Below are 16,549 nucleotides of genomic sequence, written 5' to 3' on the forward strand. Positions count from 1 at the left end.
ATTTTATTTCTTAATCAAAATATACAAAACAAAATTATATAAAAAAAAGAATTGAAATGAAAGTTCAATAAAAGAGTATAAATTTTAACACTGTAAATTTTCAATTACCTCGAGATGTCCAAGAAGAAGGAGCAATCAAAGACATAGAATCATTTGAAATTTCTTTACCTAAATTAATTTTTAGTTATATTTTATATATATTAAGTTTTGGAATTGTATATTTATTTACGAGATGGTCTTTAAGTTTTAGAATATATTTATAAATGATTCCTTGCATACCGAAAAATGCTTAATTTTTAAAGATAATTTCCTTAGGTATAGATTTATTTTAATATTATACATAAAAATAAAAAATATAAATAGATGAAACTGAATGTATTGAAAAAGTATATTAAAAGTAAATGAAGATAAACGAAAATGAAAAAACTTATATGGTGTTTACATTTAGACTATATAAATATTTTTATGATTAAATACAAAATGTATTTATTCCAATAGAGTTTACATTAAATTAAATGATAAATAATGATATCCACAAGCAATATACAAAAGGGATAAAAACAGAATAAGAATTAAAATAATTTTAATAAATATATGGAGAAAATAACACATAAATACCAGATAAATCAATATTAAAAATATTTATAGATGAAGTATTGTCACCTTTTTATTTATTTTAAGTATTTAGTGTAGCTTTGTGGTACTTGGAAGACTATTATTATTTTGCTGGTGTGATTTTCTTTACATCTGTAATATCTATAATTGTAAGCTTAAATGATGCATACACTAACTACCAAAAATTAAAGAAAATGTCATTTTTTGAAACTAAAGCATATGTATATCGATACTCTTAGGACTAAATTTAAAATGAAAACGGATAATATTAATTATTTGAAAAAATAAATTTAAAAAAGTAAAAAATAAGCTCTTTACATTTAGTTCCAGGAGACCTTATTGAAATTTCAGACGGAGAAATTATGCCTTGTGATACAATTCTTTTAAATGGATAATGTGTTATGAATGAATCTATGCTTACAGGCGAATCTATTCCGATAATCAAGTCATGTCTCCCACATAATAATAATATATATAATGTTAATGAAGAAGGAAAATAATGCACTTTATTTGCAGGTACAAAATGTATTGAAACTAGATTTTATTAAAAAGGAAAAATGCCTGTTCTTGGTTTAGTTTCTTAAACCAGCTTTTCGACAATGAAAGGATAATTGGTACGTTCTATACTTTATCCTAAATAAAATTAGTTTAAATTTTATGCTGATTCACTTAAATTTATTGCTGTTTTGTCTGCTTTGTCTGTTTGTGGGTTTCTCCTGTCACTCAAATATCAATTAGAAGGTATTAAGGAAGGCTATATTGATATAAAATTTATGATTCTTCATAGCTTTGATCTTATTACTATTACTGTTCCTCCTGCTTTGCCAACATGCTTATCGATTGGAATTAGCTTTGCCCTTTAAAGACTTAAAAAAATAAAAATTTATTGTATTTCTCCCCCAAAAGTTAATATTTGTGGAAAAGTCACAATTATGTGTTTTGATAAAACTGGAACTTTGACAGAAGAAGGACTTGATATGTATGGAATTAGACCCGTAATTTATCAAAAGTAGAATAAAATAAAGTTTATCAAACTTTAAACAGAGATTAAATATAATTATTAAGAAAAATAAATTGATTTTGGAAAGATTTTTGGTAAAGAAAATGCATTTTTTTAAATTCAAAGAGATACGGAAAATACGTTTTTGGAATGTATGGCTTCTTGTCATAGTTTAACAAGAGTAAAAGGAGAAATTATAGGTGATCCTTTAGAGATAAAGATGTTTGAAAGTACATAATGGGAATTAATAGAAAGTAATTTAGAAAACAAATACGATGAATTAATTTCTGCAATTGTTTAGCCTGTTTCTCGTCCTGAAAAAGCTATTGGAATTTGTAATAGATTCGAATTTTCATCGAAACTACAAAGAATGAGTACTGTAGTTAAAAATTTGGAATAAAAAGACATATTTAGGTTACATGTAAAAGGTTCTCCTGAAAAAATATTCGAGTTATGTATTCCTAGTACTATTCCTGAAAATTTTCACACAGTTTTAGACTTTTATGCAAGAAAAGGATTCCGTGTTTTGGCCTTTGGGATAAGAGTCTTTAAAGCTGATTATAGGTAAATTTTGAAAATGGAAAGAGAATAAATGGAATAAATGCTTACTTTTGTTGGATTAATTATAATGGAAAACAAACTAAAACCAATAACTTCTTAAATAATATATCAACTTTAATCAGCAAATATTCGCACTATTATGGTTACAGGAGATAACTCTTTAACTGCGATAAGTGTGGCAAGATAATGTAATATTATATATAATGATTAGAGAGTTTATTTTGGGGATATGTAAGATAAAAAGGAATTTGAAAGACAAAGAATTATTTGGAGAGACTTTGAGAATTCCGATAAGATATTAGATGATGAAAACTTAGAACCTTTAAATGGAATAAGTGAATATAAAGAAAAAAATGAAGAAATAGAGGAAATTAAGGAAGAAAAGTAATATTTTGAATAATTGGAATAATAATAAGATTATGTAAGTGAAATTAATAGTTCGGTTATAAGAAGATAAAATAGCGCTTTAAAAAAGGTTAATTTATCAAGAAGTGTGAGCAAGAAGAATTCTATAAAAATAACAAATAATCAAAATATTTTAAATAACGAAGAAAGTTTATACTCTGAAATTTTTCCTTGGTAAAATTAAGAAGATTTCACATTGGCTATAACAGGACGAGTTTTTTAAAAAATGATTGAAGATTCAAGTTTAAATTAGAATAAATTAAATTTATTCAATATTATGTTATAAAAAACTTAAGTTTTTGCTAGAATGAAACCAGACTAAAAAGCTTAATTAATTCAACATTTATAAAATCTTAGTTGGGGACCTACATGTGGAATGTGTGGAGATGGGGCTAATGATTGTGGCGCTTTAAAAACTGCAGATATAGGAATTTCATTATCAGATGCAGAGGCATCTATTGCAGCTCCATTTACTTCTAAAATTTAAGATATATCTTGTGTAATTTAATTACTACTATAAGGAAGAGCAGCTCTAGTTACAAGTTTTTCTTGTTTTAAATTTATGGCTCTATATTCAACTATTTAATTTACTACAACTACAATATTGTATATTGTACATTCTTTACCTTCTGATTTCTAATTTTTGTATTGGGATTTGTTTATAATTATACCTCTTGCTTTCTTTATGGGTCTAACTGACGCAGAAGAAATTCTATCAATATAGGTTCCTTCGTCAAGATTAATATCATTTTAAGTACTTTTTTCGGTTATAAGTTAATCACTAATAAATATAAGTTTTTAAGCAGGAGTATTTTAATATCTCAGAAACTAAAAATGGTATCTTTCAGCAAAAGAAGCACATATATATATAGGTGATTTAAATGATGAAATATCGAAATAAAAGTGTTATGAAGGAACAGTAATATATATATATATATATATATATATATATATATATATATATATATATATTATATTTATTTATTTATTTATTTATTTATTTATTTATTTATTTATTTTTTTAATTAGAGCTTGTTTTTTTTTAGTAATTATTAATATATTATTTCTTGTTTGGTTTTTTCAATAGCTCGTCCTTATAAAAAGCCTTTTTATACTAATATATTTTTTACATTATCTTTAATAATTATTTTATTTATTTCATTATCTATTTAATTATTTAATTATTAATTTGCTAATAATCTTTTATTTGTATTTTAATTTATAATTTTTATTTATTTTACAATTTTATTTTTATATAGATATTTACTGAAGTTAAATAAGAAAAAAATAAAAATCCTATTTCTTAAATGCCTTATAGTTGGAGATTTTAATTGTTGTTTTTGTCCTTAATAAATGCTTTAACATGTTTTATATTTGAAAAGAAAATTGTTATATTTGCTACATAAATATATTAAAAACTAAAATTTCAGAAATAATTAGGTAATAACTGTTAATAAATAAATAGTAATACAAATTTATGAAATTTTATTAAATTAAAATATAAAAATTTATTTTAACAAAATTTTTATATATATATATTTTTAAGTTTTTTTTTTTTTATAAAATATTTTACATAAATTTATAATATATAATTTATATTTTAATGTTTTAAATATTATAATAAAAATAATTATTTTTTAAAGATGTTTTATAAATTTTTAATAATTTAATAATTATATTTTTATATAAGTAATATTTTTTAATATTTTTTTTTTTTCTTGTAAATAATAAAAATATTAAAATATCATAAAATATTATTATTATATTAATACAATATATATAATAAAAATTATCTATTAACAGAAATTTATTGATACTAAATAAATAATTAGGATACTATTATATTTCTATAAACTTTAAAATGTAATCGTAAATACCGTATCTAATAGTTCTATTTGTTATAATTCTATAAATTTCATTAACGTGTAAAAAGTAAAATAAGTTTAAATTAGCTAATGTACTATAGATATATAGATTTTATCATATAAATTTGATATAAACTACTATAAATAGAAAGATTAATTTTATAATATTAGTTCATATTAAATTATCATGTATTTATTTTATATTTCTTCAAAAGTTGTTAGTAAAGTAAATATTATACATATAAATAAAATTGGAAAGGCTATAATTTCAACAAATAATACAAAATAATGTTCTATAAACCTGTTTAAATGGAAGTAATAATATCCTTAATCTATTGAACATAATAGCAAAATGATATAATTAATAGAAAAATTATTTTCATTTTATTATTAATAATTATATTTTTTTTCTTTTTTTGTTCATAAAAAATTCATTACTGGATTTTTTATTTATTTTAAGCCCATATTTATTTAATTCATTTGTGATTTTTATTATGTTTTCACTCTTTAATTTGATTAATAAATTTTGTTTATTAATTTTTATAAATATTTAAATTTTTAATTATATTTGTATTTAATTAATATTACTTTCATATTAATAAAAATCTATTTTTAATATATTTAATTATTATTGATATAAACTATTATTTTTAGTTTTATATATATATATTTAAAATCTCGTATTTATTTAATGTAAAAATATTATAGTCATATTTATCACATTTTTAGTATTAAATAATAAGATGATATTATTGATTTTACCAAAAAAATTAGTTAATTAAAAATAAAACATTAAATATTCAACAAATAATTTTAAGAATATATACAAAAAATAAAAAGATAATTATTATGTATATAATTGGTAAGGTAATGATAATTAAAACTTAGCATTTATAATTAAAAGTAAAATTTCATTTTTAAACAATAAATATACAATTTTCTATAAATTTAAATTATAATTTTCTAAGAGTAATTGCTTTGAATTTTGTAATTTTTATTTTCGTTTTAAATAAAAAGAATAAAAATAACTATTGCTATAAAAGTAATTTTATTTTAATTATAATTTTTCTTCATATAAAATTATATATAAAAATATAAAGTTTAAATGTATTTAAATTAAAATATATATTTTCAAATTAAATTTTAGATTTTTTTGATTTTAATATCTTTATATGATAAATGATATAATATTTAAAAATTTAATATTTTTTTTTTTTCTTATTAAAAAAAAAAAAAATATTTATAGAAAATTATATTTTTTTTGTTTATATTTATAAAACATTATTAAAATAAGATATACAATTTTATTTTAAATAGTTTATTTTACAATATATTCATTTAATAATTAAATTTTTATTTGATAATATTTATTTTAAATGCTTTATTTATTAATATATATAAAAAGGTTAAATTTATTTAAAAACAATATGTATTTATTATATGATATGAAATGTATTAACTTAATCTATTTATTTATAAAAAATTATAGATATTTAGAATCAATATAAGAATAAAATAAAAATCAATAAAAAATAAATAAAAATCAATATATTGAAAATAAAAATATAATAATAAATTAAAAGAAAAAAAAAAAAAAAAATTAAAAAATAATAGAAACAAAAAAAAAAAAATATGTAAAAATCAAAAGATATAAAAGTAGTAATGTTAGGAGATTCAGGTATTAACTTAAAGCTATATAAATATTTATTTTAAACATTTATGCAAAGGTGTTGGTAAAACAAGTATCTTAAATCGTTTTGTATAAGATAAATTTGATAATAACTGTCCTTCTACATTAGGTGCTTCATTTATTCCAAAAGTACTTATAAAAGGAGATAAATAATATAAATTTTAAGTAAAAAAATATATTCATAAATTCTTAAAATGAAAATATTTAATTTTAAAATAAAATTAACTAGATTTGGGATACTGCAGGTCAAGAAAAATATAAGACACTTGCTCCACTTTATTATAGAGGTTTTTATTAATATTTAATTAAATAAAATTAAAATATTTAATTTTTATTAGATTCTCACGCCGCATTAATTGTTTATGATATTACAAATAAATAATCATTTTAAGTTCTTTAAAATTGGGTAAATGAACTTAATTAAAATGGCCCACCAAATATTGGTACTTTGTAAATTTTATTATTTTTTTATTTTTTTTTCAAAAACACATTATTATGCCTTTATATTTATTTTTATATAATCGTTTTCTTTTGTGCTATAATATTTTTTAAAGTTATTGCAGTCGTAGGAAATAAAGTGGATTTAATTGAAAAAGAAGAAGTTAAATATGAAGATGCAAAAGCATATGCAAGAGTATTTTTTTTAATTTTTAAATAATAATTATATTAATTTATATTAATTAGAATTTAAAAGCTTTGTTCTAATACACAAGTGCTAAAGAAAATAAGAATGTTGTTGTAATAATAAATAATATTTATTTTTTAATAAAAAAACTAATATTTTACAATTTAAATTATATATAAGGATTTGTTTGAATAAATTGCAGAAAAAATTGATGAAAACTAAGATTAAGTATAAAAAGAAAAAGGATAGAGTTTAAGAAAAGATAAAGGAATAGAAAAAGCTAAAGGAGGATGTTGTTGATAAAACTTTTTTATAGATAATTAAAAAAATTATTCTATTTATAAAAATCAAAATATAGAAAATCATAATTATAAAATATATAAAATAATATTGCTTAACTTATATATTAATATTTTATTATTTTTAAGGTTTTTAAAATTTTAAGGTTAATTACTTTAATATTAAATATGTAATAAATAAAAAAATTATAAATATTAAATATATATCAAAAATAATATGATATTTATATATATAAAATCAACATTAATAAATATGTAAAATTAATAATTATTGTATCTTATCAAAATAGCATTTTAATTAAACAAATCCAATTTTAATTATTTTTAGTTAAAAGTTAATATATATTATTATTAAAAATTAAAGTGAAAAAATATAAATATAATAAAATTATAGATTATAAAAAAAAAAAGATTTAAATAAAATTTATATAGAAAACTATAAATAAAATATTTTATATATTAAATATAAAAATAAATAATATATTCAATTAAATTAAAATTGCAATATGAAAAAAATAAATTATACTCTTAAAATATCATTTAATTTTATTTTATATATATAAATTATATCATAATATAAAATTATATATAAAAAAAAAATGTTTTTCATTATATTAAAATAATCATAAAAATAATAAAAAAAACTAAATAAATTTTTATAATTAATTTTATTATATTTTTTATTTGATAAAAAAATTAAATTTTCAAAGTCCTCCTCTAAGTCTTAAGACTAAATGGAGTGTTGATTCTTTTTAAATATTGTAGTCAGAAAGAGTTCTTCCGTCTTCTAATTATTTTCCTGCGAAGATAAGTCTTTATTAATCTGGGGGAATACCTTCTTTGTCTTAGATTTTAGCTTTGACGTTTTCAATAGAGTCGGAAGCTTCAACATCTAAAGTGATTGTTTTTCCGGTTAATGTTTTGACGAAGATTTACATACCACCTCTTAATCTCAAGACTAAATGGAGGGTTGATTCTTTTTAAATATTGTAGTCAGAAAGAGTTCTTCCGTCTTCTAATTATTTTCCTGCGAAGATAAGTCTTTATTAATCTGGGGGAATACCTTCTTTATCTTAGATTTTAGCTTTGACATTTTCAATAGAGTCGGAAGCTTCAACATCTAAAGTGATTGTTTTTCCGGTTAATGTTTTGACGAAGATTTACATACCACCTCTTAATCTCAAGACTAAATGGAGGGTTGATTCTTTTTAAATATTGTAGTCAGAAAGAGTTCTTCCGTCTTCTAATTATTTTCCTGCGAAGATAAGTCTTTATTAATCTGGGGGAATACCTTCTTTATCTTAGATTTTAGCTTTGACGTTTTCAATAGAGTCGGAAGCTTCAACATCTAAAGTGATTGTTTTTCCGGTTAATGTTTTAACGAAGATTTACATACCACCTCTTAATCTCAAGACTAAATGGAGGGTTGATTCTTTTTAAATATTGTAGTCAGAAAGAGTTCTTCCGTCTTCTAATTATTTTCCTGCGAAGATAAGTCTTTATTAATCTGGGGGAATACCTTCTTTGTCTTAGATTTTAGCTTTGACGTTTTCAATAGAGTCGGAAGCTTCAACATCTAAAGTGATTGTTTTTCCGGTTAATGTTTTAACGAAGATTTACATTATTTATTTATTTTTTTATTTTTTTTGTTTTTTTTTGTTTTTTTTGTTTTGTTTTTTTATTTAATTTATCATTATATTTTTATTATTTTTTTTTTAAAAAAATTTAATAGAATAGATATGATAAATTCTGATTGCATTTAAATAAAAGATTAGAATGATAGACTATATACTTTTAATTAATTTATAACTATAATATCCACATATAAATAGAAAACAAAAGAAAATAATAAATTAAATTATTAATATTCTTTAATTTTATATTTTTAATAAATAATTTTGATTATTTATTTCTGATAATAATTTTTCTTCAAAATTAAAAAAAAAAAAAAAAATTATAATTTCCATTATTCCATAAATTAAATAAATTAGAAATTTAATAGAAACAAGGTAATTAATTTATAAAATTCTTTTAAAATTTACAATATTTTTAATCAGTTTTTCACATTATTGTCATAATATTTTTATTTTTCCGTTATAATTGGAAAATATAATAATAATTTTATTGACTCTTTCTTTTTTACTTAAAATTTTATGAACAGAAATTTATTTTTTTAAATTTGAAAATAAATTAATAGCAAATTTAATATTTTATATTTGATTAAATTAATATATATGTATATATAAATAAAAGTATTAATGTTAAATTTTTTTCGATATTTTTGTTTTTTACTGAAAACATATTTTTTATTTATATATATAATTATAATTTTAAAGAAATGTTTTTTATTTTATACGTAATTATTTCATAAAAATTAACAAAATCATATATTTTAATAAATTTAATCTTTTTTTAAAAAAATATAATGTAATTCTTTATAACTATATTAAGAATTATTTTTATAATCACTAATTATGAAGATTTGTATCTTAATTTTAAATATTTTTTAAACTATATTACTAATTGTTAATATATTTGAAATATAAGGTTTAACACATATTCTATTTTAAAATAATTTAAAATATAGCCTTAAAAAAAAATTTAAAATAAAATTAATTATTACAAAAAATAAACAATTAATTTTTTTCTATATTAAAATCAGAATTATTATTTTATATATATTAAAAATAATATTTTATATGAATATTTTTTCTTGTTTTATTTCGATTTTTTTATGTAATTTGTTTGATAATTAAAAATAAAGATTCTTATTTATTTTATGTAAATTTTTAATTGAAAAATTATTACAATTATAATAATAATTCGTTAATCAATCAATTTTTTATATATATAATTTTTTTATATATATATTTTTAAAATATATATATGATTATATTGTTAAATTCAAAAAAACTTAATCTTTATTTCAAAACAATATAATGAATAAGAAAAAAAAATTCATAAAAAAATATCAAATTTAAATAATTAATAAAAAGAGAAAATTATATATATATAAAAAAAGTATAAAAAATTGAATTATATAAAAAAAAATATTATTATATTAATAGATTGTTTATTTTCTTAATTAGAATTTTAATCTAAAATATAATATAAACTTCTCTTTTTATAAAAAGTTCTAATCTTTTTAAAATAAATAATTTTTTTTGTTGAAAAAATTAATTTTTTTATAATTTTTGTCTTTTTTTGTTAAATTTATAATTTTATTATATAAAAAATATTTTAGGTTTGATTTTTAGTTGTTTTTTTAAAATATTTTTAACAATTTTTAAAGTTTATTTATTCAAAAATAATAAGTTTATTTATTCAAAAATAATAATAATAGAGTATAAAAGTTATTTCCGATTTGAATTTTTTATTTTTTATTTAAAATATTTCTTTAAAAACTTTATTTAATTTGAAATTTATTATTATTTTGAATTTAAAAAGAAATCATATAAAAATATGAAAGTTTTTAATTAACTAATATTAGTATTAATAATAGATTATCATTTTTATATTTAAATTTTATATTAATTATTGCGTTTTTTTACGATTATTTTAATTATTTAAAAGATTCATAAATTTATATTAATTTTATTGATAATTATAAAATACATATATTTTTGAAATTTATTGCCATATAATTATATTATTTCGAATTAAATAAACTATAAATATTAACTTAATTCAATAATTTTATAGTATTTTAAACTTCGCCTTAATTATAAATGATATTCGATTCGCATATTGATAATCAAAAGTATTATCTATTCAGAAATTATACATATTAGAGTAAAATTTAAGGTTCTTAACTAATATACAAAAAGTAAAAAACATAAAGATTTTGCTTACTAAAATGTAAAGTAATTTAATTCTGATTTACATTTTATTTAATTAATGATATTTTAAAATACGTTATAATGATTTAGTTTCTATTATATTTTATACTAACCTTTTTTACAAATATATTTTCAACTTTTAATTGTTTACTCTTAATTTTTTTAATATTCAATAATTTCTTTTTATTTTTAAAGATGCTTCTAACTTTATTTCTATTTAAATGGATTGTATTTTTTTGCCTTACTCTTTTATATTTTGATCATATTTGATTACTTAACCTAAACGACTTTTAAATTATTTTTATAAATTATCTATTTGAATTTATGTATTAATATTTTATAAAGATAACTAAAGTATTTTTATATTATAAAACTAGTATTTGAATTTTTGTTAAAATAAATAAATTTTAAAAAATATAATTAATAAGAATTTATTTAAAAAATATATATCAACTTAGTTATTCATTTTTATTAAACATTTAGAAATTCAATAATAGAATTTTAAATTTTAACTAATGCTTTTTCGAATTCTAATTCTTATTGAGCAATTTCATCTTAATTTTAAAAAAGTAAACCAAAATTAAAAAAGAAAGAGTTAATAATTTTTAAATCTAATTATTAAACTGATTTATTTATAGAAATTATATTCATAACAATAGAAATGAAAGAATCAAACATAGAAATATTAATATTTGTATTAAAATCTTTTTAAAAAGAGAGAAAATTATTAAAAAAAGAACAAGCTTTTGCACAAAAAGTAAGGCTCTCTAAATACTTCATTGGATATTTTTTTAGATTAGAGTTATTTTATAAATTTTGATTACTCATTTAATTAAAATAGCATAAAATGAATTACTAAGCTTATTCTTCCTCTTCCTAATCAAATGTATTGTTTTCTTATTTTTTAATATTATCTTTATCTTTTGTATTTTAATAATATAATTCGTTATTTATTTATAAGTTATTTTTTTTTTATTTTTTTATTGTATTTTATTCTTAATCTTTTATATTATTATTATTATTACTATTAATTATTTCATGTCCAAGAATTTAATGTACAAACTAAACTGAATAATTAACATAATTATTGAAAGACATATTATTTTTCCCCAAATGAAAATGTAAGTCAAAAAAAGAGGTAAAATCTTCATTTTTATCTGCATTTTTTTAAAATCTTGTTTTACCTTCGTTTTCTTCATATTTTATAGCCCAGATTGTACTTTGTAAAAGAATATTTGTTTTCGTTAATTTAACGTTAATTTCTTATTTTTTAAGTACTTATTTAATTATATTAATATCTTTTTCTTTTAAACTATTTAATTCTTTTATTACTAAAATTCCTGAATTATTTGTTTTTATTAAGTTTTCGATTAAAAAATTATTATTATCTTCTAAAAAAACTACATTTTCGAATTTTTAAAATGCTTTTTGGATCATTTCTTAGATGATTTTTAATTGGTTTTATTCGCAAGTTATTAATATGTGTATGTTTTTGGAATTTTAGTAAATTATTTGGAAAAAAAAACTTAATAAAATTCCTAGTTTTACACTTAAAAAACCAAAAGGGGGCACTATAAAATTCTCTTCTGAGAAAAAATTCTCTACTTTTTAAAATAATTATTTTAATTTGTTAAAAATTTCGTTTTTTTAGGGATTTTCTATTTCTTTTTTTGATAATTTTTATATTATTTTTTCATATAAAAGATAATTTTTGGGCTTACTTGGATATATTTATTAAGGAAAAATCAAAATTTATTCAATATATAAGTCTTAAATATTTTAATTTTAATCTATTCTTTTTAATTTAGAGGAGAATAAAGCTGTACATGAATAATTTTTATTTTTTTCGAGTCTTTTTATATTTTCTTGTTCTAAATAAGCCTCAAATATTCCTTTATTTTCTCCGAAATATTACATTTATGGAATATATATTATAGCTTTTTGGCATAATTTTATTAATGATTAATCTTGGAGTTTTTTATATCCTGTTTTGCAAATTTAACATTAATAAATATTCTAAAAAAGTTGTGTTTTTTCAGTAAAAAATGAGTTTTAATATTAATAATTTTACTTGGGTATATATACAGATTAGAAGAGTAATTTTGGTAGATAATTTTATTTAATTATGTATTTTTTTTAATTTTCGCATATACATTTTTACTCAAAAAACTCTAATTAGTTATAATTTTCAATATCAAAAAGCTTTAAAACATGAAAATGTTAGATATTTAATAATTAACTTATTATTGTACTTTAGCTGCTTTGAGATTATTAAGAATTTTTTGGAAGATCATTTAGGAGTTTTATGAGTGTATAATTAGTTATTTGAGAATTAAAATTACTGTTTATTATTTATAACTATATTATTAGTTAGTTCTTTTATATGTTTCTTGAAAATTTATTGTTTTCTTAAAGAAGAATTTCGTATGTTATATTTTTTATATTCTTTTTTATATTATCGTAATTGTATATTATGTATGTATGGAGTTCTATATCGTAATCAAGAATATCAATGAAGTCTAGTTCGACGTTTATATTATAATATGGGTCTATGGTTGAGAAAGGTTAGGATTTTAAATAGGAAATAAAGTTTGGATTTCGATAAAAATATTGATTTAATTTTTGGTGCATTTTTTTATTGATTAAAATAATATATATATTTATTTTTTTAGCTTATGACTTTTTTTTTTATATATATATTTTTAGCAAATTTCTTTTTATTTTTTATTATAATATTATTTGTTAATGTTAATAGTAATCTTAATTTTAAAAAATAATAAAATTAAATATTATTTAAATAATTTATTATAAACAGAAATAAACGAAAATATAAAAAGGTATAGAAAATATAAAAATGTTATTTTATTAATAAAGAAAAAAAAAATATATTAATGTAATCTATAAAAAATTTATTAAGTTATATAATTAATTAATGATTAAAGTGTTTTTAAATATTAATATATATATATATAATTATTAAATTTTGTAAATAATAATGCTTTGTTTTTTATTTTATTTATATTTAATAAGTAAAATAATTTAAATTTGATTATATATTTTATAATAAATTTATATTTTTATTTTTTTAATCTAAAATGTATATATGCGTTGAGTTAAATTTATACAAAATTTGAACTAACTACTTTCTTATATTATCTATATTAATTAAAAAGCAAATATTTTGGTTTAAAAATAAAATACCTATGACATGTATTACAAAATAAAAAATTACAAAATAATATTAATAAAATAAAATAATATAAATATCAAAAATAAAAATTAAATAAATGAATTAAAAAATATTTGACCTAAATGAAGACGAGAAACATTTTGCTTAAAAATCATATAATTTAATAATTGAAAAATAATCAAGAAGAATGAGTGTATAAGAATTACCTCTAGCTGTAGAATTATTTTTATAAAAATACCGATTACCCTAAGATTTTATGAGTGCTTCTAGAATACTAGAATATAATTGTTTAGACAAGAATTAGTTATTTATAAGTGAATCATAATTTTAAGAAATGTTAAAAAAAATTAAATAAAAATATGGAGAATTCGTAAAAACAGAACATAAATTAAATAAAAGAAAAATTATGTATATTCTTTCTGAATTTTAAATTAAACTTATTGATAAAGCTTGGAAAAAAGCCGATATATTATAATATGGAATTATATAAGACGATAAAATTGAAAAAGCAGTAAGAAATCTAATTAAAAATTTTGATATTACCAATAAAGAAGAAAGAATTTAAAATATTGTAAAAGAACTTAAAAAAATTAACCAATTTTAATATATTTTTTTTGAATAATTTGCTAACTTTTTTGCTGATTGGATTATTAAACATAATCCTAAATACACTTAGAAAGCTAATTGTGCCCAAACATGTGTTATTTTTTGAAAAAATTATTTTAATATTTAATTAAATTATTGTTTGTATATAGTAAGGTTTTACATATTGTCTATTTCAAGTATATTATAATGTTAAATGTTTCTATTCTTTTTTTGTTTTGTTTTTTTGTTTAAAGATTAAGAGAACTTTATATATATATATATTATTTAAATAATTAATAAATATAAATTTATATTTAAAATAATAAATATATTTTTTAATATAAAAAAAAAAAATTATTATTTTTGATAAAAATAAATTATTAAAATTTTTTTTTTGATTAAATAAAATAAAATAATATTTAATTTAAAAAAATAAAAAAAAAAATTAAAATAATATAATTATAACAAAAATATAAATAATCATTTATAAAATAAATAAAAAATATATTTATTATATTTTAATATTGACTTAAAAATTATATAATTATATCCCGATATTTTTATTTTTTTTTATTTTTATTTTTCTCATCCTTTAGTTAATTATATTGACTTTATATGCTTTCCTGGAATTATAACATTTCCTACCCAATATTTATTTGATTTAAATTCATTATTTAATTATTCTATTTTTTCTTAATCATTCAATATATCATCTGGTATACTTAAATAATTTTAACATTAAATTTATAATTTTAAATATGTTTTTAGATTTTAGTTAATTTGTGTAATATATTTTTCATTTATTTCCTATATTGAATCATTTAAAACTATATTTTTATCTTTATCTATACAAACTATATGCCCATAAAATTTTCTATCATCTAGTAATTCTATTCTTATAACTTTTCCTATTATTTTTTCCTCAAAATACTTTTTTTATTCTTCATTTGTCATGTTTTATTTATTATGTAAATAATAAAAAAGATATTTAATTTTTTTTTAAAAAGTATTAATAAAATTAATTTTTATATTAAAAAATATATAAAATAAAATTAATAAATCTAAAAATATAATAACCATATAAAAAATATATATTTCATATTTAGTATTTATAAGGAGGTGGTCTTATAAATTTTGTATAAGACTTTTATTATTAATTATATTATTATTAATTATCATTATATTAATAGTTATGTCTTTAATTTTTAGGTCTTTCAGATTCATAATTAAATGGAAATAATCTTTAAGTTAAATAACTATTATTTTAATATTTTATTTCTTAATTATGGGTTATAGGTAATACATGATATTATTTATTTAGTATTTAATCTTATTTATAAAAATGATTGTCATTTTAAATATTTTTTTTTTCTTAATTATCATGAGGATAGTTATTAATAAAAGATTTATTATTTTGACATAAAATTAAGTTTTTTTACATTTATTATAAAAGTAATTAATTTTAAGTTTGAATTTATTCATTTTATTTTTTTAAAGATTCGTTTTCTTATTCTATTTACAAAAGCTTAAAATCATATTGACTTTAATGCATATATATAGGATTTTTTTAAGATATATTATTACTATCAAAATGAACATTAAAGTTAGGCTTTTTATTATATTTATTATATCTAGATTCAAATGGAAGTACAGGAATTGTAAACTAAATAAATTCCTACTGAGTAATTGTTTTATCAGAATTCAAATTTTAAAATAACTTTATTCTATTTAAAATTACTTTAAAGTCAGATTCGCTTAATTATCTTTAACTTAATTAAAATATATAACTTAAATCTAAATATTATAAATTTCTTTATTCGTTTTATGTAATCTTATTATAAAATTATTTTGGATCATAAAAATAATCATTTATCA

The 16,549-nt window shown here is 17.0% G+C and overlaps 3 protein-coding genes across 3 annotated transcripts, besides 29 other annotated features; 2 read left to right on the forward strand and 1 right to left on the reverse strand. All coding sequences in view use genetic code 6, as the record gives it.

Moving 5' to 3' along the window:
- Positions 1 to 56: 56 nt before the first annotated feature.
- On the forward strand, positions 57 to 3,851 carry IMG5_120940 (hypothetical protein; the record flags this gene model as incomplete). The annotated part of the gene is made up of 4 exons (XM_004032468.1): positions 57 to 315; positions 364 to 3,500; positions 3,611 to 3,626; positions 3,841 to 3,851. 4 exons carry the CDS (start codon positions 57 to 59, stop codon positions 3,849 to 3,851), a joined length of 3,423 nt encoding a protein of 1,140 aa, XP_004032516.1.
- Positions 3,504 to 3,558: a microsatellite.
- Positions 3,551 to 3,605: a microsatellite.
- Positions 3,702 to 3,760: a microsatellite.
- Positions 3,718 to 3,772: a microsatellite.
- Positions 3,852 to 5,559: 1,708 nt separating the features above from the next.
- Positions 5,560 to 5,598: a microsatellite.
- A 345-nt stretch (positions 5,599 to 5,943) lies between these two features.
- Positions 5,944 to 5,997: a microsatellite.
- Positions 5,961 to 5,995: a microsatellite.
- A 3-nt stretch (positions 5,998 to 6,000) lies between the features above and the next one.
- Positions 6,001 to 6,095: a microsatellite.
- Positions 6,024 to 6,095: a microsatellite.
- Positions 6,096 to 6,108: 13 nt separating this feature from the next.
- IMG5_120950 (ras oncogene family protein, putative) lies at positions 6,109 to 7,061 on the forward strand (the record flags this gene model as incomplete). Its single annotated transcript, XM_004032469.1, has 6 exons — positions 6,109 to 6,124; positions 6,174 to 6,301; positions 6,366 to 6,579; positions 6,691 to 6,770; positions 6,821 to 6,874; positions 6,942 to 7,061. The coding sequence occupies 6 exons, from the start codon at positions 6,109 to 6,111 to the stop codon at positions 7,059 to 7,061; spliced, it is 612 nt and encodes a 203-aa protein (XP_004032517.1).
- Positions 7,062 to 7,475: 414 nt separating this feature from the next.
- Positions 7,476 to 7,538: a microsatellite.
- A 74-nt stretch (positions 7,539 to 7,612) lies between these two features.
- Positions 7,613 to 7,652: a microsatellite.
- Positions 7,622 to 7,659: a microsatellite.
- IMG5_120960 (ubiquitin family protein, putative) lies at positions 7,643 to 8,755 on the reverse strand. The gene has a single exon (XM_004032470.1). It carries the CDS (start codon positions 8,752 to 8,754, stop codon positions 7,765 to 7,767), a length of 990 nt encoding a protein of 329 aa, XP_004032518.1. The 5' UTR covers position 8,755; the 3' UTR covers positions 7,643 to 7,764.
- Positions 7,787 to 8,682: a microsatellite.
- Positions 8,682 to 8,774: a microsatellite.
- Positions 8,689 to 8,775: a microsatellite.
- Positions 8,693 to 8,738: a microsatellite.
- Positions 8,693 to 8,740: a microsatellite.
- A 1,121-nt stretch (positions 8,776 to 9,896) lies between the features above and the next one.
- Positions 9,897 to 9,945: a microsatellite.
- Positions 9,899 to 9,935: a microsatellite.
- Positions 9,946 to 10,020: 75 nt separating the features above from the next.
- Positions 10,021 to 10,089: a microsatellite.
- Positions 10,090 to 10,349: 260 nt separating this feature from the next.
- Positions 10,350 to 10,397: a microsatellite.
- A 4,553-nt stretch (positions 10,398 to 14,950) lies between these two features.
- Positions 14,951 to 15,037: a microsatellite.
- Positions 14,973 to 15,019: a microsatellite.
- Positions 15,038 to 15,112: 75 nt separating the features above from the next.
- Positions 15,113 to 15,183: a microsatellite.
- Positions 15,184 to 15,662: 479 nt separating this feature from the next.
- Positions 15,663 to 15,731: a microsatellite.
- Positions 15,704 to 15,744: a microsatellite.
- Positions 15,745 to 15,821: 77 nt separating this feature from the next.
- Positions 15,822 to 15,860: a microsatellite.
- Positions 15,822 to 15,862: a microsatellite.
- Positions 15,863 to 16,536: 674 nt separating this feature from the next.
- Positions 16,537 to 16,549: part of a microsatellite that runs on past the window's edge.

This window comes from Ichthyophthirius multifiliis, assembly GCF_000220395.1.
Source record: "Ichthyophthirius multifiliis unplaced genomic scaffold scaff_1120509250966, whole genome shotgun sequence".
NCBI classification, from domain to species: Eukaryota; Ciliophora; class Oligohymenophorea; order Hymenostomatida; genus Ichthyophthirius; species Ichthyophthirius multifiliis.